Source organism: Stegostoma tigrinum, chromosome 28 (assembly GCF_030684315.1).
Source record: "Stegostoma tigrinum isolate sSteTig4 chromosome 28, sSteTig4.hap1, whole genome shotgun sequence".
NCBI lineage: Eukaryota > Metazoa > Chordata > Chondrichthyes > Orectolobiformes > Stegostomatidae > Stegostoma > Stegostoma tigrinum.
This window is the reverse complement of record NC_081381.1, coordinates 23,527,813-23,549,913: the sequence shown is the minus strand read 5'-3', so window position 1 is coordinate 23,549,913 and position 22,101 is coordinate 23,527,813. Positions and strand designations below refer to the sequence as shown.

The 22,101-nt window shown below is 42.5% G+C and overlaps 1 protein-coding gene across 2 annotated transcripts in view; it reads left to right on the top strand.

Annotated features, from left to right (window-relative positions):
* The window catches only part of LOC125466536 (MORN repeat-containing protein 1-like), a 185,610-nt gene that overhangs the window by 120,916 nt on the left and 42,593 nt on the right, over positions 1-22,101 (top strand). For both annotated transcript variants that reach the window (XM_048561130.2, XM_059638066.1), the window contains exons 11-12: positions 14,241-14,389; positions 20,595-20,656. In XM_048561130.2, the coding sequence (XP_048417087.1) occupies positions 14,241-14,389; positions 20,595-20,656 (211 nt within the window). The remainder of the gene's footprint in view (positions 1-14,240; positions 14,390-20,594; positions 20,657-22,101) is intronic.

Below are 22,101 nucleotides of genomic sequence, written 5' to 3'. Positions count from 1 at the left end.
TGAGAAAGACGGGTGTCTGACCTTGGCCAGCAGGTTTAGTTACGAGTGCGTTAATTAAAAGAGACACATGGGGAGTTGTTTGCTGCTGCTTCCCTCTGTGACCTGGGCTTTAACTTCAAACTACAGAGGTCCCATAAAGAAAGGAAAATCTGCATTATTCGCTTGATCAGGGTGGTGTACTGTGCATATCATTAACCCTGGGTCAGGAGCGGGGCCAGTGAAATATCTATCAGCAGAACACAGACTGGCACCAGCACAATAGGGAAGATGAAAACCATTTAAAAATGTTCTGACATTTGTATTCTCTCTATTTAATGTCCTGCATTCAGGTGAAAATTATAACCCCATTACAGCTTCACTAGATTTCCACTTTTGCTTTCACTAATCATCTGCAAAGAGCAGCAGGGTTAAATTTGGTGCATTGATTCTTGTTGAGTTATTCACTGTATTTATTGCCATCAATGGCCAGAGTGTTACTCGAAGTTATTCAATATCTTACATTGCTGGTATATTTTAATATGTAGAATATTTTAGAATCTCTACAGTGTGGAAGCAGGGCACTCAGCCCATCAAGTCCATGCCACCCCCTCCAACAAGTGTTCCATACAGACTCCCCCTCCCCCCCACCCCCCCAACACAACCCTGATCCCCTGTAACCCTGCACTTCCCATAGCTAGTCCACCTAGCTTGTACACCCTGGACACTACGGGCAATTTAGCATAGACAGTCCACCTAATCTGCACATCTTTGGACTGAGAGAGGACACCCATGCAGACATAGAGAGAATGTACAAATTCCAGACAGATAGTTGCCTGAGGGTGGGATTGAGCCCCGGCCCCTATCACTGTGAGGTAGTGGTGCTAACCACCGAGCCACTCTAAAGAGGAAGAGCCAGATATCAGAGGTAACAAGGTGTGGAGCTGGATGAACATAGCAGGCCAGGCAGCATCAGAGGAGCGGGAAAGCTGACGTTTCGGGTCTGGACCCTTCTTCATTTCTGCAGCATTGGCAGTTCCTACTATCTCAGAGCCAGTAATGGGTTAGCTTTTATTGTCCACAGTACTGGAAAATCCCTGGGTCAGGTATGACGCACAGAAAGGCTACACGCAGGTACCCAGCCCAGCTGGGTAGATAGTATGGGCAGTGTGAGCTGAATATGTACCGGCCCAGAATCACTGCCCAAAATTGTAATAAGGTAATGTAATATCTCTGTGCAAAAATAATGTCTTCCGAGAGCTAACCTCAAAACATCAATTCACTATATCATCAAACTGCTTTTTCAGTGATTCAGAAACTAACCACTAACATGGGTGAATGGTGAAAGCACCTTCTATTCTATCCAGCCTGGACCCCAGCCTTGTAAGAACAGCCATACTGCACCAGCATGACATTTTTTTTCCCCAAACCTTAACACCTTTGAGGGATTCCTGAGTGAAGTAGCCAATTTAGTATCAAATTATGGTCAGTATAACAAATGAAAGCCTGAAACTCAGTTCACTTAAAAATCCTTGAACTAGCTGAGAGAGGAGGCAATCGTCCCATCAATCAACTGGATTCACCAAACACTGACTCTTAGACTGAATTCAAGCTAATGTTGAGCTCTAATAAGCACTAAATCAAGACTGAGCAATCCAGTGAGTTAGCATCCTATTCTTTCAACTCCGTGACCAGCTATTGAAACATTCTAAAGAGGCAGCTGATCTAAAAGATAGATAATCCTGTTGGCTATAGTTATGGGGCTAGGTCTAGAGCCTTAGAAGGTATTATATTTTTGCAAAGTGTTATTATGACCCTCCCATTTCAAGGCATTGATTTACAAGTATGTACCCTGCCCCTGCTGCTAACCACTATTGACAGTTTGCAGATATGCAGCTGGCTAGGGTCTTGCTTGAACCCCCTCAGTGGAACTAATCTAAGTGATAAGACTAACTACTGGATTTCTCTTCAGGCTCTTAGGGAAATAGACGGGTTCATTTGTTGCTGACAAGATGTTGAGATGGGATGTTGTGGGAGAATTACTGGCACAGATTCTATCCCCTAGTACTCAAAGCGCAGCTACATCAAAATATTGCAGAGTAAGTGATTCATTTAGCAGAGCAAATTGTCAATGTGAAGTTTGCACCTTTGATGAGTCACAGTCATGTAGTGCATGAGAGTTTGGCCAATCGGCCTGGGTTCAAGTCTTGCCTGTTCCAGAGCTGTGTCATAACGTCTCTGAACAAGTTGATTAAAAATACCTAGTGCCTGAGAGTAAATGGGCTGATAGTGCCTTTCACAAATTCGTTCAGAAGCAGAGCAATGAAATGCCTGGAGAATCAAAGGGGCATCAGCTAAAAATATTGTAAAACTGCAAAGAAATATGGAGTACAAGAGAATTTGCAAGGAGGATATGGAAAATCATTACAGGCCAGGTGAGTAAGAAAAAATGCCTTCATCAGAAGAGAATTATTTTAACTCTTTTAATATTGACTCGTGAATTTGCTGATGAAGTCAACTCCATTAACACAAAGTCATTGCACTTCCCATGATGGGAAGTTGATTCCTGCTTAAATATGGAACCTCAGGTCCCAGCTACACTCTAGCACTATGACAGCTGGGCTATTCTTCATGTCTGAGCCCAGCAATGTCATTTTCATACTGAAGGCGTCACAACTGAGTCTTATCCTGTCTACACCCAACATACCTTGGCATCAAGTCAATGAAGAGTAGCAACCAATCCCCTCTTTCCCTCCCACCATCCATCTGGCAGGCCAGAACTTCCAAGGACACTGTAACATTCTTATACCATGCTTGAATGAGATAAGCTCAGACTAGCAATAGGTCCTAAAACCTATTTCTGTTTCAAATCATAGTGATGTACTGGGTAATGCACTAGCAAACTGTGTTCCAGAATCAAGTTTCATGTCTAACCTAGGTAATGAAATAACCTTGATATACTCTCACTGCCTTAGGAATTATTTTACATAATTATGATCATCCAGACATGACCTCAGTTTATCGTCTTGTCCAATATTTCTCAGGATTCTGCTGTTTTACCTTCTCTCGTTTCTTAAAATAAAATCATGACTGTTATTTAAAGAGAGGTTTCTAGGTGCACTAGTAGAGAATGGGTTGAATCTGGGTCAAGTGAGGTGACATTGCCGATATGCAGTGAATGAGTTAAGCTATTTTCTGACCCCCTAAAGGAAAAATAATGAATTGTCAAAGAGAACTTATTACCCACTCAAAATTAATTAAGCCATTCAGCTATTACATTAACACATCTAATGGTAAATGATTTTACATTGAATCATAAGAGCTCACACAGTGTTGGCAAGCACCAGCTATTGTAAGCATTGCCAATGGTGAAGGGAGCAATACATTCAACATTCTGTTTAGCAAACACAGCTATGTGTGGGCTTGCAAAAAGGTTTTTCATTATTTCCAATCTTCTGGCCTCTCCTGAAGGTATTGGTTTCTGAGTGGGGTACAGTTCCACAGGCACTAGCTAGCTTTCAATATTTCTCCCACGATTGGGTTTTGATAGTAAACACCACGGTTTTTGCTCAGCAAACACATTTGTGCTTTCCAGGAACTTTACTGTATAACAACCAGAAATTGATTTTTCTTTTCATCCCTACCTCCTACCTAGACTAGCAGGCTCTAAGGCTAATTGTGCTTTCCCAATTATTACCCTGACTATGTTTAGATATTATTGATTATGATTAGATTAGGTGGCACAGTGGCTCAGTGGTTAGCACTGCAGCCTCACAGCGCCAGGAACCTGGGTTCGATTCCACCTTTGGGCGACTGTCTGTGTGGAGTTTGCACATTCTCCCCGTGTCTGCATGGGTTTCCTCTGGGTGCTCCAGTTTCTTCCCACAGCCCAACGATGTGTAGGCTAAATGGATTGGCCGTGCTAAATTGCCTGTAGTGTTCAGGGATATGTAGATTAAATGTGCCATGGGGATGGGTCTGGGTGGGATGCTCCGAGGGTTGGTGTGGACCTGTTGGGCCAAAGGGCCTGTTTCCACCCTGTAGAGATTCTATGATAACTCAGTACAGACTAGCAATACAATCTATGATCTTCCAGCTTGTGTAGTTTAATTGAAACATCTAGAACAGTAATAAATATATCACTTACAACATTCATGCCCACAGCAGCCTTTCAATGAAGCAATGACACTATGTACACATAGACTGTGGTATGCAGCAGAACCTCGGGATTTTTATAGCTATAATTTTCCAATCCATTGAGAAGCCATATTCACTGGGACCATGGGTCGGAGAATTGCAGGAAGAATCATCTGACACATTACCTATGAGGGTCGGTATGGACTTGTCGGGCCAAAGGGTCTGTTACCATACTGTAGGGATTCTATGATTCTATGATAACACAGAATCAGTGTTGGAACTGCAGTTTTATCTCAGAGATATCTCTGCACCTCTCCTGGTGTTTCATTTGGCAAAGATAGAACCAAACTGAGCCATAGATTCAGGAAGACGGGAGAACTGATTCGTCAGATTTTGCTATAATACCATTGTTTAAAGAGTATCATTCTTGCTCTGAGTCAGCAGATTGTAGACTCAATTTCCCATAATCTAGCCTGATACTTTTGAGGCAATACTGAGTAAGTACTAAATGGTCAGAGGTGGCATCTTCAGACTGAAGGCCAACTCTGCCCTCTCAGTTGGATGGAAAGTATCATATGCCATTATTTGAGTAAGAGATGAAGAGTTCTCCCCAGGTCTTAGCCCGACATTTATCCCTGAACAAACAACTAATCTGACCATTATCATATCACTATTTGTTTGAGTTTGCTGTTCATAAATTGAGTATTCTATAATTTATTTTGCAATGCTGCTCTTCAGAAGTGCTTTATTGGATGTAAAGCACCTTGGTGCATCCTGAACATCTACAGACACCATGTAAAAGCAAATCTTGCTTTCTTACAAAGAGTCTCATTAGTGCCGAGTTTGTTGGGGAAGTCACTTCTGATCCCTCATGATCTTAATGTAAGTAGACATTTGTGGGCAGCAGGATCAGGTCAGGTGGCACGGTGGCTCAGTGGCTAGCACTGCTCCCTCACAGTGCCAGGTACCTGCGTTCAATTCCAGCCTTGGGTGACTGTCTGTGTGGAGTTTGCACATTCTCCTTGTGTTTGCGTGGATTTTTTCTGGTTGCTCGGGTTTACTCCCAAAGTTTAGGTGGATTGGCTATGCTAAATTGCCCATAGTGTCTAGGTGGGAAATGCAGGGATAGGCTAGGTGGGATGCTGTTTGAAGGGTTAATGTCCTTTAAGGGTCAAATGGCCTTTTTCCATCTGTAGGGATTCTGTGAATCTGTTGTAATCTGCCATCAAGTAGCCTGAGGGTCATTAACAAAATGATGGCATTGCCTCATGTCTCTTATTCTCTGTGCATATGCCAGTGTCTTTATAAACCTGCCAACGTAGAGCAATGGCAGACGACAGAATTCTGCCATGTCAAAAATGTGAAACTTCAAATTGACAAGTTGTTTTTGTTTTAATGAATCATTGATTCCAGGTGCAGCTGGACAGGGAATGGCAAGCATCTGCTTTGTGCCTGTCTTTCCTCTGTGCCATGTTTTCAGCATCTCTGGTCATCTGTGAGCTGCCAAGGGTGCCATAGGATTGTTGGTATCTGTAGAACAGTAACAGTGTCAAAGTTAGCTCCTTCACGAAAGGAGTGAATAAGACTAGGGATTGGCAAATGCAATTTAATACAAGTAAGTGTGAGGTGTTGCATTTTGGAAAGTCAAACCAAGGAAGGACTTGTAGTAAATGGTGAGGTCCTGGCGAGTGTTTCAGAAAAGCATGCAAAACTACATAGGAAAGTCTGGGCATAAATCAAGATGAATGAGGGAAGTACAGGTGTGTCAGATGCCATGTCTGGCAAACATTGAGAGGAAGGAAAGGCTGAGGATATGGAAATCTGCTCTTTCCCATGTGACATCTCCCACTTAGTCTTTAACCATCTTCCTCAGTCAGTTTTTTTCTCCATAGTCTGTTTAAATTTTCTGGTTTTCTTTCAAAGTACTTGGTTGAATCATGGAAACCCTACTGTGCAAAAAGAGGCCATTCAGGCCATAATGTCAGCATAGACCTTCCAAAGAGCATCCCACCCAGACCCCTAACCCCATAATTCTACATTTCCCATGGAAAATCCACATAGCCTGCACAACCCTAGACACCAAGGACAACTTAGCATGGCCAATCCACCTAACTTACACATCATTGGACTATGGGAGGAAACTGACTCAGCCAGCAGAAGCCCACACAGAAATGATAGAACATGCAAACTGTACACAGACAGTCACCCAAGGCTGGAATTGAACCTGGGCCCCTGGCCCTCTGAAGCAGCAGTGCGAGCCACTGTGCCACCCATTTATACATTGACATAGCATTGCAGGACCATAATCCCATTTCCACTACAGCAAATTAGAATCACATAGGGACATGGTGTAATACAGCGTGAAAACAGGCCCTTTGGCCCACACTGGTCCATGCTGACCATGGTGCCCAGTCAGCTAGTTCCAGTTGCCCACATTTGGTCCACATCCCTTTAAACCCTTCTTATCCATGTACCTATCCAAATGTTTTTTAAATGTTGTTATTATACCTGCCTCAACCACTTTCCCTTGTAGCCCGTTCCATAAACGTACCACTGTCTGCGTGAAGTTGTTGCCCCTCAGGTCCTTCTAACATCTATTCCCCTCTCACCTTAAATCTATGCCCTCCTGTTTTCAATTCCCCATCCCTGGGAAAAAGACTGTATGCATTCATCCTATCTATGCCTCTCATGATTTTATACACTTCAATAAGGTCACCCTTCATTCTCCTACATTCCAAGGAATAAAGTCCTATCCTGGCCGACCAGTCCTGGCAACATCCTCATAAATGTTCTTTGCACACTTTCACGTTTAACTATGTCTTTTCTACAACAGGGTGACCAAAACTGTACACAATACTCCAAGTGCGGCCTCATCGATGACTTAAACAACTGTAATATAACGGTCAAATTCCTATATTCAATACTTCGACCTGAAGGCCAGAATGCCAAATGCATTCTTCACCACCCTGTCTACCTGTGACGTCACTTTCAACAAACTATGTATTCGTACTCCTAGGTGCCCCTGTTCCGCAACAGTCCTCAGGACCTTAAACACTCCTCAGGATCTTACCATTTACTGTATAAGTCCTACCTTGGTTTGACCTTCCAAAGTGCAACATTTCACCTTATTTGTATTGAATTGCATTTTCGAATCCTCAGGCCACTTCCCATTTGATGAAGATCCCTCTGTAATTTTTGATAACCTTCCTTGTGATCAACAATACCTTCTAATGTTATATCATCTGCAAACTTGCTAATCATGCCATGTACATTCACATCCAGATCATTTATGTAAGTAGCAAATAACAAAGATCCCAGTACCAACCCCTGTAGCACACCACTAGTCACAAGCCTTCAGTCCAAGAAACAACTTTCACCTATCTCCCTCAGCTTCCTACTATCAAGCCAATTTTGAATCCAATTAGCTAGCTCCCTCTGAATCCCATGCAACCTTATACATTGACCATACAAGTTAAATAAATGATAGGCCAAAAGATAATATGTATGAACTCCCACCTATTAGAAATTGAGGAAAATATCTTGCTGTCAGCAGTAAAATGCAATATAGAATATAACTCATTGATGCTAAATGGTACTTAAACATAAGATTCCAAACATGATCAGAGGAGGAAACAATTGTATCAGAGAGAATGGGAACTGCAGATGCTGGAGAATCCGAGATAACAAAATGTGAAGCTGGATGAACACAGGAGGCCAAGCAGCCTTAGGAGTACAAAAGCTGACGTTTTGGGCCTGGAGCCTTAAGGATTGTTAATCACTGAATTGTTAATCCAGAGACCCAGGTAATGTTTTGAGGACCTAAGTTTGAATCCTGCCTTGGCAGATGGTGGTATTTGAATTCAATGAATAACATGAATTAGGAGTCTAATGATGATCCTGAATCTGTTGCTGGAAAAACTCATCTAGTTCACCTTGCCTGATCTGGCCTACATGTGACTCTAGACCCACAGCAATCAGGTCGACTCATAACTGCCCTCTAGGCAATTCGAGATGGGCAATAAATGCTGCCTAGCCAGTGACGCCCTCATCCTGTGAATGAATAAAGGGGGAAAGAAATTAACAGGCTTATTAACATAGCTCAATGGAGTAAGGTCTATTCCAAACTAATAGAAAGCATTACAGCAAGGGTCGCATGTACAGTATTGATCCTTCAATGTCCCTTAACTGTTCTAACAGAAAAATGTCACCTATTTTACTCTGGTTCTATGACATGTTGTCATTTCTTCTTGATATGATTCATACAACCCTAAAGTAACGTCACTTGGTCGACTTAGGTGAATGGCTTGGAGCCAATCAAAGCTTTTTAATTCCTAACCTCATCTCCTACAACTCCTGATTGTTTCTCTGAATGAAATTGCCACTTTAATGCAGGCTTGTGCTGCAAAATGTCCTGCTGCTATGCTGCTGATCCTTGCCAGCCTTATCTTATGTCAGATCCTTTGTGGCGGCTGAGAGAGAAAAAGACTGAAATCAGCACAGAAGATGCTGGAGGGAAGTGGGGTGAAGAAACAGCTGATAGAGAATAAAACAAGCCCCAAAGCAGAGTAAGAGAGGTCATCCCATTACTCTGGGTCAGATTCTAACTGAGACCCTAGAGGTGACGGTCTGTTTAACCACTGCACATCTGATATTCTCCATACACTTAAGAAAAATTGGTACACAGGATAGTGTAGGACAACCACAATTCTGATTAGTAAAATGGTCTTCTTTAATTTTATGAAGTAACAGAATTGTGTTCCTTATTGAGAAGATCTCCCTGAAAAAAGGCTATCCAGTCTCTTATGATGTTGAAGCAGAAAACTAAGTTTATTCAGATAAAGCTGTTGTATCTCCATTGCAGAGAGGCTATAATTGCAGCATAAAAGGTTTACATAGGCAGTTTTCATTGTAAATTTGTAATAGAACAGAATTGACACCCAGTCCATTGGGAAATACGCGCTTAGGTGCACAATTATAAAATAACATTATCAGTATTGAAAAAGGGCATGTACTGCAAAACTCTACGTTCCTTTAAGAAATTACACATTTCTCACACACTCTGCAGAGCAAGCTTGTTGAATAAATGCAGCATGCAACTGTGCTACTAAGCAGTTTTGACCTCAGTCTTTTGTTGAGCTAGGTCATTCTAGAAGATGGGGCCATAGGGGCATTACCATCATGGGAGCGGAGAGATGCCCAATGACTATTAAGGCATTTCCACAGACTAATTGCCAGGATGTTAATCTTAGATAAAGGCTCAATCTAATGCTCTACACCCATCACATGGTTTACCAATGGTAGTTTTCTGCAGTCAACTACAAATAATGATCTCTTAAGTATGAAACTGTTTTCCAAGAAAGGAGTCAAAGCCAACAGGAGAGAAATGTCAGGTAAAAATAGACAGGGCATGTTAGGCAGTAAGAAAATGCAAACTTGTAATCTGTACATTTAAGTGCTAAACTAATTGCAACAGGTATGGCCTGATTCCTTCTTAAAACTTAGCGATTGATTCAGCTGGCTCACTTTTGATAAACTTTTTACATAAATGACTGAAATTAACAATTAACACTGTCAAGGGCAATTGAGAGCATGTCTCATGCATCGCACCCAGTGACCTATTAGCCAGTGAAAATAGCCTCCAGATTGAAGCAAACACTTAGCTTCTGTGCAGACAAAGCCTTATGAATAAATGAAACAAAAAGGCTGGAGCTATGAGCGGAAGTTTTCCTATTGTTGTGATGAGCAGATTGTGTTATTTTGCATTGCATTGCCACTTGTACTATCACCAGCATTACTCCAAATAAGTGTTACATGCTCAATTTTTTGTCACATAGTCTTTCAGTTCCTCTGAGGAGTTAATTATGTGTATGTTTGCAATTACTTTTTTTTCTTAAAGAAATAAAAATCTGAACAGATGGGAAAGGATTAGGTGATTGACTCTGAGTGTCAGACAGCATGGAAGTGAGCTGTTTGCTAACACAAACAGATTTATCTCCCCTGTTCTTCTGGCACAATCAATGATTGCCACTGTGTTTGGCATTCTAACTTAAGTCCGTGAGTACCGTGGTGATAGTGATGCTCAGGAACCAGAAATGCATTGCCCCTGCTACCCACAGGGTATTACATACAGTCCCATGCTTCATTATCTCAACAAAGTCAGTTAATTTCTATTCCTCGCTTAATTCCTCTTCGCCATAGGGAGAACAGGAGAAGGACAGTGAACATATACCAGACCATTAACAGTAAATAAATTCGGAGAAATAAACTCATATCGCTTTATGGAGAAGTAAAAGAGGAAAGGTGACCTTTAATATTATAAAGTGGTTGATTAGGGTAGAAAGAAAATGTGTCCATTTTTAAGGGAGACCAAAAGTAGGGCTCATTATTCCATTAATCTGTGACCATCTTGTTTTAGACAATTTTGGGAGAATGATAAGAATGCCTATCATATGAAATTGTTGAGATGAGTAGGAAGGTGTATTTAATGGAAAAAGCCATGAGGGAGAAAGGCCACAAAGTAATCAAAGAAGCTTCATTTCAAGAAACTCTGCAAGATTAAAAATCAGCTGAGGCAAGGTGAGCAGTTGCATCTTATAGGCTAGGAAGGTCCTTGGTACAATGTCTGGTTGGCATTAAGCTAACTCATCCCAGACCAGTGGATGATAGTGAACTACAATGAACTCCACTGCTTTTGGATTACGGAGCTGGGGAGCTCATGGATACCTCTTTCCACCATCGCTGGAACTTGCACATGTATTAGTGGTGAATGGTGACGGGATCAAATTTGCTCATTATGTCCACACACCCCATAACCAACTACCCTGTGAGAATCCATTGTTTTGATTCATGAATGAAGAATGAGTGAAGAATTTCAGAGGAGGGAGATGCTAATTTAAAATACCCCCAAATGAATGAGTGCTTCTGACAGAGATGTTTGGAAGAGGATATGGCAATGCCTTTCTACCATTTACAAAGCTGATCTGGAATATGTTAGTACACTTATCATTCAACAAACTGTGTGTAGTAAACAACAATAACAACATGCATTTACATACTGCCAATAACATAAGTAAACGTGTTCTGGTGCTTAACAAGAGCATTATCAATAAAAACATTTTACAATGCATCAAACAAAGAAATATCAGAATAGCTGATGAAAAGCTTAATCAAATAGATAAGTTTTAAGGAACATCTTACAGAAGAGGGGTGTAAAGAAGTTGTGGGAAGGCATTCCAGTGCTTAGGTTCAAGGCAGCTGAAAGAAGGCAATCAATGTGGAGCAGTTTAAATCAGGAGTGTAAAACAGCCTAAAATGTAAAGGGCGCAGAAATCTTGGAGAGCTGCCATGCTGGACAAGGTTACAGAAATAGCAATGGGCAAGGCAATGAGGCAGTTTAAATACAAAGAGGAGAATTTTAAAATTCAGATATTGCCAATCTAGGAGACAGTAAGTCAAAAGTTCAAAAACATGCAAGACAAAGTAAATACAGTGTGGAGCTGGAGGAACACACAGGTCGCGACGCATCAGAGGAGCAGGAAAATTGACGTTTCAGATTTACACCTTTCATTGGGGATACTGCCTGACCTGCTGTGTTCTTCCAGCTCCACATTGTATTGACTCTGACTCCAGCATGATAAATAGAATTCCTACAGTGTGGAAACAGGCCTTTTGACTCAACAAGTCCACAGTGCCCCTCAGAGCATCCCACCCATCCCATCCCCCTTTAATCCACCTAATCTACACATCCCTGAACACTGCGGGCAATTTAGCATTGCCAATCCACCTACCCCACACATCTTTGGACTGTGGGAGGAAACCAGAGCACCTGGAAGAAATTTGCGCAGACGCGGGGAGAAAATGCAAACTCCACACAGACAGTTGCTCAAGGGTGGAATTGAACCTAGGTTTCTGGCACTGTGAGGCGGCGGTGTTAACCACGGAGCCACCGTGCTGCCCTCTGCAGTTCTTGCTATCTTGAAGAGAACGCAATCTGTTTCATAGGTACCTGTTTAATAAAGTGGGGACTCTTGATACATTCCCCTTCTCCAACTGACCAGTGTATCATATCTACAGCATACAAATCTATTGTAACAGTGCCTTCTACTGTGCTTTCAGCCACTGGGAAGGATAAGACCAGCAACATCATGGGAATGATGTCCCCTCCTAGTCATACAACATCGGATTTAGGCATTTGCCATTCTTCCTTCATCATCACTTGGTGAAAATCCTGTAGTTCCCCCTACCTAACACCTTTGTGAAAGTACTTTGACACAGACTGCAGTCGTTCCACTAGTACTGGATAATAAATGTTAGTTGCGCTAGCTATGTTCTCATCCCAAGAACAAGAATTCAAGCCTTAAAAGCTCTAATTGTCAACAAATAAAAGATCTGTTCCATTGTCGTATTTTCATTGTTTATTAATTTGTTGTATCATTATTGTTCTAAGCTTGGCTGTTACAGCCAACTATTGCAAAATGTTTGCTAGAAGTAGCTTGGTAAGCAAAATTGACTAATAGTTAATGTAAAATGGTGCACCAACACCTACAATGGGACTCTTGGGTTATATTCCTTGGTCCAACTTGTCTATGTCAACCATGTATCCGATATAAATCTAGTCCCATTTGCCAGCATTTGGCCCATATCCCTCTAAACCCTTCCTATTCATGTACCCACCCAGATGCCGTTTGAATGTTGGTATTGCACCAGCCTCAACAGCTTCCTCTGGCAGCTCATTTCACACATGCACCACCCTCTGTATGAAAAAAGTTGCTCCCTTGGTCTCTTTTACACCTTTCCCCCCTTAAACCTATGCCTTCTAGATTTGGACTCTCCCACACAGGTAAAAGACTTTGCTTATTTACCCTATCCATGCCCTTCATGATTTTTATAAACAACTATAAGGTCACCCTTCAGCCTCCGACACTCCCGGGAAAACAGCTCCAGCCTATTCCTTTAGTTCAAACCCTCCAACCCTGGCAATATCCTTGTAAATCATTTCTGAACCTTTTCTACTTCCACAATATCCTTCCTAATTGAGAGATCAAAAATAATTGACAGGATAAAAATTGAATGATTCTTCTTGAGTCTTAATTTGGAAATCTCAAATAAGGGGAGACAATATCTCATGGTTTGAACTAAACAAGGTAAACACCGATCCTGAAAAAACCTCTTCAAAGGGTTTTGGCAGTGTTGAACACAGCCTCAGAACACACTTGATGCAGCATCAATTGAGAAGCTCAAAAGCAAATAAATACTTAATTAAAAAGTAAATTTTCCGACACCCCCCCCCCCCCCCCCCCCGCCGAGCTGTGCAATATCCTCTGTCCTTAAAATTCAACAAGAATACTTCATTCGCCAATCCTGAACTCTTTCACATTCCCAATTCTCATTGTTTCATTATTGGCAACTATGCTTGGGCCCTAAACTCTGAAAATCTTTCCCTAAGCCTCAGCACCTTTAACCCTCCAACCTCCTTTAGGTTATTCCTTAAAACCTGGCTCCTTTTAACAAGCTATTGGTCACCTGTATGAATATCTCCTTATGTGGGTTTCCTCACAGAATCCCTACAGTGTAGAAACACGTCATCATGCCCAATAAGTCCACATCACCCTTCTGAAAAGCATCCCAGCCAGACCCACTCCCCTACTCCTGCATTTTCCCCATGTCTAACCCATCCACCCTAAACATCCCTGGACACTATGGGCAATTTAGTGTGGCCAGTCCACCTACCCTGCACATCTTTGGACTGTGGAAGGAAACTGGAACACCTAGAGGGGACCCACACAGACACAGGGAGGATGTGCAAACTCCACACTGACAGTCACCTAAGGCTGGAATCAAACCCAGGTCCTTGGCACTGTGAGACAGCAGTGCTAACCACTGAGCCACCCTGCCACATTTTGTCTGACAGTTCTCTGATGAAACACATCAGAATGTTTCACTTTCTATAAAAGCTTGATCTAGTTTTATTTCTGTTTTAGGTGATATTGAGGTGGGGTGAGGTGTAGGATTGTGGATAAAGAAATGTCATATACAACTTAATGGACCATATGCTGAAGTGCTATTCCTGACAACAGGTTATCAGTGGTCATTGTTAATGTACCAGTTGACTGTGTGTATTTTTGCAGGGTTCCAGTTCTCTCCAGAAGTGGAGAAGGAATCTTCTGCTCCACCCAATCAAAGAACAGAAAATGGTTACGCAGCATTTTGTAATATTGCACTTGCTTTGCCACCAGACAACTATCGCCCTTTTATGATTCTGGATGAATTAGAAAAGGTAAGGTCTTCAAACTGATTAGGTTTTCACTCATTAGATAAGATATGCAAAATGCTAGAAACCTAGAATAAAAACAGAAAGTGTTGCAAATACTCAGCAGGTCTGGCATTGTATGTGAAAGGAGGAGCAGAGTTACATGAATCAAATATGACTTCATCCGAATTGGGAAGAATTCAAACGAAAAGTCGTATTTAACTCCAAACAATAACTCTGTTCCTCTCTTCATACAAAATGTCGTTTAAAAGGGATTCAGTGCACAAGCCAGTAGATTGTCCCATGATGTTGTTTGATAAAGCTGTCTCACTCCAAGAGAAGATGGAAACAGAGTTATGAGATGCTGCCATAGAGTTGATATTTTCTGTGGTCATGTGCAGATAGATTAGAGAAAGATTCATGCTTACATGCACACAGTCACATTTCCAAAATGATTCCCTATTCCCCTATCTGCAGAGCTAGTGAGATATTTCAGCCGACTGGCGTTTGCCAGGAGAATCAGAGCAGCTCTTGGCCAGCAAAGTAGAGCAGATCATGAGCTCTGTCCTTGTTAATTGTCAACTGCCTGACTGGCTGAGAGTTAACTGAATTTACAAGGGTTAATATTTATTCAATTTTGTATTTTCTAAATTTTTTTTTGAGACGCATGTTGCAGATTCCACCATAAACCCAGACCACTGACCTTTCCCAGCAGAGTCCCTTAACACGCCAGTACTGCAACAACTCACTCCTTTATCCCCTCCTTTTTAGAGCAAATGTCTCCATAGAGCAGCCAACTCTCAATGCAGGATTCCCGGGGCAGGGCAGAATTGTCTGCACCATTTAGATACTATATCAGAAAAGTAAGCTTAACAATCACGTGTTGCTGATGATTACTAAAATTAAAAACCTGTATGCATTTGGAAATTTCCTGATGAACTATTACAAGGTGTGACTCAGTGGCTAAAGGAGTTAATGGATTTGAATTTATATGATCTCCTTCAGGTCAAACAATTTGCAGCCAGTGAATCTAGCCACTGTTGTAATGTAGGGAAATGCAGCAACAAATTTGTGCACAACAAAATTCCACAACAATGTGGCTTCTTCTTTTGTGACTCTCATGGCACAGTATCTCAGTGGTCAGGGTTGGTTTAGCTCAGTGGCTGGCTGGTTGGGTTGCAAAGCAATGTGATGCCAACAGCACAGGTTCAATCCCTACACCTGCTGAGGTTACCATTAAGGACTGTCCTTCTCAACCTCACCCCTTGTCTGATGTATGGTGGCCCTCAGGTTAAATCATCACCAGTTGACAACATGATTGGCTCAGTGGTTAGCACTGCTGCCTCACAGCGTCAAGGACCCAGGTTCAATCCCAGCCATGGATGGTTGCTTGTTGCTCTAGTTTCTTCCCACAGTAAAAAGATGTGCATGTTAGATGGATTAGCCATGGGGATAGGGTGGAATGCTATTTGGAGGGTCAGTGCAGATGTGATGGGCCAAATGGCCTCTTTCTGCACGGTGGAAATCTTATCAGTGGACCAAAACAATAGAAACGTAAGGCTGAGATGAGGTAGCTGAATGTGAAGAGAGTTGTATAAAGTTAAAACATCCAGCACAAATAATTGGGTTCAATGGGATGTTTTTGAGCTGTATAAACTCTAAAGTGTAATATTTTTCAGAGTGCTAGAGTCGAACTCCGTTGGGACAATATAGGTTGGGTGACATAAACTGGACAATAACTGTATTTAAGTAAAAAGTGCTTTCATACTTTTAAGTCAAAGCTTTAATTCAGCTAACTGTAAAACTCTGACCAATTGACTACTAGCTCCCCATATTTATTCAACCCTTAATTAATATATCCATCATCTGTTCCATCATTCCATTAGTTCTCAGGTAGTCATTCGGGTCATATTAGATGATTAGATTCCCTACAGTGTGGAAACAGGCCCTTTGGCCCAACAAGTCCACACCGCCACTTGAAACATCCCACCCAAACCCATCCCCCTATAACCCATACACCCCTGAACACTACTGGCAATTTAGCATGGCCGATCCACCTAGCCTGCACATCTTTGGACTGTGGGAGGAAACCGGAGCACCCGGAGGAAACCCACGCAGACATGGGGAGAATGTGCAAACTCCACACAGACAGTCGCCCGAGGCTGGAATCGAACCCGGGTCCCTGGCGCTGTGAGGCTGCAGTGCTAACCGCTGAGCCACCGTGATGTTTCACTTTCAGAACTCATTTGATGCCAACCTCCCATTGACCCACACCAATCTTCCCTACTCTTCTAACTCAAGAAATCTATCTTGTGAACCTGATAGACATGCAAAGGGAAAGGTACGCAAACTGTTGTATACATTTCACAAAATCCCAAGAGAGCAATACAGAGGAGAACCATTTTTTTGACATTTCGCACAGGTTTTCTGTCTGGTTTACTTGAAACAAAAATACATCACATGTCTTAAGCGAGTGTGAAGAATTTATAGATTTAAGCCTTTTGAGGCAGGATGGTTGTGACTACAGATTGGCAGAAGACTGCAGGTTATACAGAGGCATACAAGAGCATGGGAGTCTACCAACCAGGTATGAAAAGCTGGGGAGTAAATATGGGTTTGTTCTGGCATTTAACAATGAGGAGGGGAAATTCTATCACTGCAGATTCTCCTAATGGGAGAAAGGGAGGTACTGATATGGCAGGAGTTAAGGATTGATGCAGAGTCTTGTGAAAATAGAATGAGGCCACAGAAAGTGGAATGGGTGTTTTATTAAAAATTATTCACCCGTGGAATCTGGGCAAACATTTATTGCCTGTTCCTAGTTGCCATTCAGAAGGTGGTGGTGAGCTGCGTTCTTGAACCACTGCAGTCCATGTGCTACAGGTTGACCCCTTCGGGAGGAAGTCCAAGATTTTGAACCAGTGAAGGATCGGCTATATATTTCCAAGTCAGGATAGTGAGTGGCTTGGAGGGGACTTTGTATGTGGTGGTGTTGCCATGTATCTACTGCCCTTGTCCTTCTACATAGAAGTGGTCATGGCTTTGGATGGTGCTATCTCAGGATCTTTGGTGAATTTCTGCAATGCATCTTGTAGATAGTATACTGTATGGCTACTGTGCATCAGTAATGGAGGGAGTGGATGCTTTTGGATGTGGTGCCAATCAAGCGGGCTACTTTGACCTGGATGGTATCGAGCTTCTTGAGTGCTTTTGCAGCTGCACCCATCCAGGAAAGTGGGGAGTATTCCTTCACATTCTTGATTACTGCCTTGTAGATGATTGACAGGCTTTGGGAAGTCAGAAGGCGAGTTACTCGCTGTAGTATTCTTAGCTTCTGACCTGATGTTATAGCCATTATGGTTATGTAGTGAGTCTGGTGTGGTCAATGGTGCCACAGGGATGTTCATAATGGAGCTGAAGATGGTTGAGCCTCAGACACTACCCTGAGGAATTCCTGCAGAGATGCCCTGGAGCCGAGCTGATTGACCTCCAACACACAAACATCTTACTATGTGCCAGGAATGACTCCAACTGGCAGAGAGTTTGCCCCCTGATGCCCATTGATTTGAAGGGCTGATGTCAAGGGCTATCACGCTCACTCTCACCTCTGGAACTCAGCTCTTTTATCCATATTTGAATGAAGGAGGTCAGTAGCTGATTGGCCCTGGTAGAATTCAAACTGGGTGTCACCGAGCAGATTATTACTGAGCAGGTGTTGCTTGATATCACCGTTAATGACATCTTCCATTCCATTACTGATAATGGAGAGTAGTCTGATGGGGCGGTAACTGGCCAGGTTGAATTTGTTCTGGATTTTGTGTACAAGTAATACCTGGGCAATTTTGCACAATTCTGAACCACATTCTTCACATTCCACATTCTTCTGTTCTGAAGAAAGATCATTGGACTTGAAACATTAACTCTGATTTCTCTCCACAAATGCTGCCTGCTGAATTTGAGCATCAATTTCCATTTTTGTTTCTGATTTCCAGCATCCTCAGGTCCTCAGGTACTTTTATAAAAATTTTCCACATTGTCAGTTCGGGTAGATGCCAATGTTGTAACTGTACTCAAAGAGCTTGTCTCTGGGAGCAGCAAGTTCTGGAGCATGAGTCTTCAGTACTATTGCCTGAATGTTATCAAGGCCCACAGCCTTAATAGTATCCACAACATTCAACTGTCACTTGATATAACCTGGAATGTACGGAATTGGCTGAAGACTACTGTCTGTAAAACTGGGGACCACTGGAGGAGGGTGAGATGGATCATCCACTCAGCACTTCTGGCTGAAGATTGCTGCGAAAGCTTCAGCCTTATTTTTTGCACTGATGTGTTGGGCACTTCCATCATTGAGGACAGAGATACTTGTGGAGTCTCCTCCTCCAGTGAGTAGTTTAATTGTCTACCACCATTCACAACTGGATCTGGTTAGGCTACAGACCTGAGGTCATTGGTTGTGGGATTGCTTGTGTCTATCTATCACTTGCTGCTTCTGCTGTTTGTGCAAGTAGTCAAGTAGTCATATTTGGTAGCTTCAGCAGATTGACACTTTGATTTTTATGTACTCCCGGTGCTCCACCTGCACTCTCCATTGAACCAAGGTTGATCCCTACCTTGATGGTATGGTTGACTGGGCGGAGATGCTGGGCCATGAGGTTGCTGGAGTACAGCTCTGCTGCTGCTGATGGCAAAAAGCAGAACAAATTCAACCTGGCCAGCTACCGCCCCATCAAACTACTCTTGATTATCAGTTAAGGAATGGAAGATATCATTAACGGTGATATCAAGCAACATCAATGCCACATGAATGCCCAGTCTTGAGTGGTTAGATCTGTTCGAAATCTGTCCCATTTAGCATGGCATTAGAGGCACACATCATGATGAAGGTATTCTTAATATGAAGACAGGACTTCATCTCCACAAGGACTGTGTGGTGCTCACTCTTACCAATGCTGGCAGGGGCAAATGTATCTGCAAGTGGCAGATTTTTAAGGATGAGGTCAAGTATGCTTTTCTGTCTTGTTGGTTCCATTACCATGTGCCGCAGAGCCAATCTAGCAGCTATGTCCTTTAGGACCCAACCAGTTCAATCAGTAGTGCTGCTGCTAAACCAGTTTTGGTTGGTGGACATTGAAAACCCCAACCCCAGCGGTCTACATTATGCATCCCTTGCCAGCCTCACTGCTTCCTCATGGTGATAGGCAGGTGTTTGCACATTTTGTGCTGTTACAGCTCCCATCATAGACATGCATTACTCATTTAAACTGGCAAGCATACCACGGGTGTTGGGAAGGAGTGCTGAAGCTCTGACTGAGGTTTTCATCTTGTTGTTGTAGAGGTTAGAGATTTAAACAAGAAATCATGCAAGTTAGAAACCCCAGACCAGTTATAGGCAGCATTCAACAACTTTAAGCACATGTTTCAACTGCACAGTGAAGGTTCCAGGTGGCATGAAACATTCCCCCCTCTAGCCCCAGAAAGCAACTCTTTAGCACCTTCTCAAGGGTACTTAGGGATGGACAATATACATTGCCCAGGGCCCCAGGCAAGATAAACTAAAAGGTACTCACACAGTTCCTTTAGGGAGGGAGCTCCATGATTTGACCAAATGACAGTGAAAGGGCAGTGAAAAACTTCCAAGATAGGATGGGATATATTTTGAAGAAGGGCTTGTAGGTGGTTCATGCATCTGAAGCTGTTGTTCTTCTAGATATTAGAGGCCACTGGTTGGACAGTTTCTGAATAAAGCTTAGCAAATCGTTGAAGTGCATTTAGTAGGTGGTACGCAGATATGATGCATGACTGGGAGAGAGATTGATGGAGGGAGAGAGTGATCTGCTTTGTCCTGGATCATGTTGAATTTTATGGGTCTTGTTAAAGCAGGCAGGCAGTGAGAATTCAATACAATCTTGTCTTGTGCCTTATCGATGGTGTACAGGCTTTGAGATGTTAGTAGATGGGTTATTACAAGGTTCTGAATTACCCCTGTAGCCACAATATTTATGTGCCCACTTCAGTTAAGTTTCTGATAAATTTTAATTTCCCAGGATGTTAACAGTGGAGGATTCAGTTGAACTTCAGGGGCAGATGGTTAGATCCTCTCTTGTTGGAGATGATCATTGCCTGACATTTGTGTGACTTGGCAGTTAGTAGCCAAAGCCACAGATTTTAACCAAGCGGTCTATTGTACTTTGAGTGATATAAGTTATTGTGTCCTAACTTTTCATTGCAGAAAACAAGCAAGAGGTTGAGCAGCAGAACAACAGCCTCACGGGAGAAGATATCTGAGAGCAGGTGGGTGTGAGTTACACCTTAGCCAGTGCAAATGCCTCTGTGTAGCACTTAACTCAGTGCCCCATGGTGGGGGAGAAGCAGCAAGCAGTTGTTAACTAATTTTCTACAGTAATGAGCGGCTAGTCTGAGAAGCAAGAACTGTCAGGTTGTTGTAGTAACAGTATCTCAATGGGCTGCACTTTCACAGACTGGCACAGAAACACTTAGAGACCTTTATGTAGAATGGCATAAATACACCCAAATTGTAAAAAATAATTACACATCTCAATGTGGCGAACAGAAATATCTAAAAGTCACAACAAATACTCAAATATATGAGTATTGTCAGCCGTTTGATGGACAAACAATGGTTTAATGGGTGAATGTTTAAACACAGGCTACTATTTAGACTGTCTTTTACCACCACATCTATGCCACATTGAAGTGGCATAGATGACAGCTGCAACATAGCACTCTTCCCCCAGTTTTGCCAAGCTCTGCTGGGACCCTGTTTGATTCCTACTGACATCCTACTGGTTTCCTTCTGGGATCCCAGTCTCTGTCTTCAAAGGCTGACAGACCAATTTTATGAGCAATGAGAAAAAATTAACGACAAATGCAGAAAACTCAGGGTTCACCTTCAGAGAGAAAATGGCTGACACGACAAATTGTCCTCCCGCCTCCAGCTCACTGAGATGGAACTGAAGTCACCTAATTTGCTGCTGACTGCTGGCTGCAGGTGTCCAAAAGTAATTGCTTTCACACTGTAGGGCTGGTTTTACAAAATCATGCTCCCAGTGGGGAACATTGCACACCCTGAGCACGTAGTCAGAAATTGCCAGCAGGCAAGGCTCATTGCCAGGATTATGCACTCATAAAATGACCCTTGCATTAGTGCAACTGACAGAACTGGTCTCCTTTATTAGATAGTATCCTGGAGCCGTAAACCTGCAGGTCTGTGATTCAACCATCAGAATAAGGGCAACATTTTTGCAAAAATCTGAAAGCTTGCTCCAGTCCTGCACATTTATCATATATCTACTCCTTGGCCTGCCTTCAGCTGCCCAGGCCCTAAGATCTGGAAATCCATCTCTAATCTTCCCATTTCTCTACCCCTTCTTCCTTTAAGACAGTCCATAAAACTGACCTCAAGGGTCACACTTTTGCTCACGCCTGTCCCAGTAACTTGGTGTCAAATTGTGCTGATTAAGCTCCTTGGGACACATAATGGAGTTAAAGGTGCAAAGTAACTGTTGTGACACTCCATGTGAAATCCAGCCTACCAATGGAGAATATAGAGGTGAGAAAGTGATACACTGTGCTGCTCACAAATATGAAAAACTGAGAGTGACTCATATCCAGTGGTTTGGAGATACAAAAACACAAACCTTTTAATGACTGCCTGCAAAAACAGAGCATGTTAATACAAACACAACAACTCTGATAATGCTTAAAGTGTAAATTGA